The sequence below is a fragment of the Nestor notabilis genome, unplaced genomic scaffold (genome assembly GCF_000696875.1).
Source record: "Nestor notabilis isolate BGI_N333 unplaced genomic scaffold, ASM69687v1 scaffold10938, whole genome shotgun sequence".
Taxonomy (NCBI): Eukaryota; Metazoa; Chordata; class Aves; order Psittaciformes; family Psittacidae; genus Nestor; species Nestor notabilis.
In genome coordinates, this window is record NW_009940714.1 from 11,061 (window position 1) to 13,074 (window position 2,014).

The 2,014-nt window shown below is 51.5% G+C and overlaps 1 protein-coding gene across 1 annotated transcript in view; it reads left to right on the top strand.

Annotated features, from left to right (window-relative positions):
- LOC104410359 (disintegrin and metalloproteinase domain-containing protein 9-like) overlaps window positions 1–1,652 on the top strand; it is a gene marked incomplete at both ends in the record, with an annotated part of 12,315 nt that extends 10,663 nt beyond the window's left edge. The window contains one exon of the mRNA XM_010020504.1: window positions 1,547–1,652. Coding sequence (XP_010018806.1) covers window positions 1,547–1,652 — 106 coding nt within the window. The remainder of the gene's footprint in view (window positions 1–1,546) is intronic.
- Between the last annotated feature and the right edge of the window lie 362 nt (window positions 1,653–2,014).

Below are 2,014 nucleotides of genomic sequence, written 5' to 3' on the forward strand. Positions count from 1 at the left end.
CTCCTTTCTCTTCCTTTCCCTCCCCTTCCTTTCATCCCTTCCCTTCCCTCCTCTCCTCTCTCTGCTCTTTTCCTTCTCTTCTCTTCCCTTCTCTTCTCTCTCCCCTTCTCTTTTCTCCCCTCTCCTCCCACCTCCTTTCCATCACTCAGCTGCACTCGCCTTTCCTGGCTCTCCAGACTATTCCCAGGGCATCCAAACGAGTTGCAGATCAATTCCATTAAGCCCAGAGGCCCAGCAACCAGCACACGCTTCAGTAAGATGCTTTATGAGGGGGGTCATTCTCTTAGGAGAACCCTCCTCTCCTCCTAGCACAGCCAGCCAGCAGAGCTCCACTCCTGCACCATGATCCTGTACCATGCACTCACTCAGCAGTCCACAAACCCAGCAGCACCTTCAAGCTCTTCCCAACCCTCTCTACTCATCACTTCTGCTGCTGAAGAACTATTAGGTCTTTCTGCTCTTCATTTGACCAGGCCAATGCCAGGTTGCTCAGGCAGTAGCTGGCACAGCAGAAATCCCACTCTACTGAGCAGGTTCCAGATGATTTGTCAAATAAGCTGTTCTTCAAATATCAACTCCTTGTGGTATTTCACCTCTCATAATGCATACTCAAAGCCAGGTTGGACACAGGGGCTTGGAGCAACCTGCTCTAGTGGAAGGTGTCCCTGCCTGGGGCAAGGGTTGGAGCTGATCAGCTTTAAGGTCCCTTCTACCCCAAACCAGTCTGGGATTCCACGATTTATCCATACACTAACAACACACTGAAGCCTCAGCCATTACCTGAAGGAGGTGTTTGTGTTACCTTTCCTTCAGTGCTGTATTCTTCACAGAAACATGGGATGGGTTGGGATGAAGGGACCTTAAAGCTCCTCCAGCCCCAATCCCTGCCCCGGGCAGGGACACCTTCCACTAGAGCAGGTTGCTCCAAGCCCCTGTGTCCAACCTGGCCTTGAACACTGCCAGGGATGGGGCAGCCACAGCTCCTCTGGGCAAACTACATTCTTCATCTGTGTGTCCTTATCAGCAACCACATGGGAAACCTTCCTGCCTGTCCATTATGTCCTCAAACTCCTCGCCATGCAGCCCCAGATACTTGTTTCCAAGTCCATACCACATTATTCTCTACACTGTCTACCTCAAGGCTTTTTATTGCTCCTCAGAAGGTTAAGAACAATGGTAGCTCCCAAGCAGGGAGTGCTGCAGGTCCTTTGGAGACCAAGCCCGGGAGCAGAAGTTAGAGACAATCATAGAATCACAGAACACCAGGTTGGAGGAGACCTCAAGGATCATCTGCTCCAACCTTTCCAGGCACAGCATGACCCACACTGGATGCCCAGCACCCTGTGCAGCCCAATCTTAACAATGTCCAACACTGGGAAGTCACCACTTCCAAGTGAGCATCTGCTGGTCTGGGCTGTGCACTCCCACCCATCTGAACATCCATGACACCGCGCTGTTCCCACCTGAGCTCTGCTGTGCCAGCAGGGCCCGGTGTGCACAGAGCATCAGGAGCATCATGGTCTTTCTTTCTCTCTTCCATCCCAAGCATTCACATTTGCAAAGAACGTTGTCAAGACGGCTGGAATGCTGCTTTTCTTCATGCTGGCTTTCCTGCTGCACAAGAGGGCTGCCTTTGCTCGCTGCGTCCGAAGGTGAGTCCATCTCCACCGAGCTCCCCTCACCAGGTAAAACGGAGGCACATTCCAGCCTTTCTCACCAAGGTTCTCAGCATCCCCTTCCATGAAGAGCCTTTATATGTTGGGTGTTCACCAGGCAAAGGTGGCCACCCCTTTTGTGAACCAGGTTCCTCTGGCTTCAAAGACAACTTGCAAGGTAATGCAAGCAAATGGGCTCTGACCCATGAGGAGAGCTCTGCCACAGCTCGCTGCCCATCGCCCCAGAAGGGCAGCTCCAGCTTTAAGAGGTTTCAATCCTGCCTGGCATTTTTGAAAGGTTTTCCAAGTATATTTTAAAACTAAAATTGTCCAATTTCAGGATATTTTGTCCTCAAGTT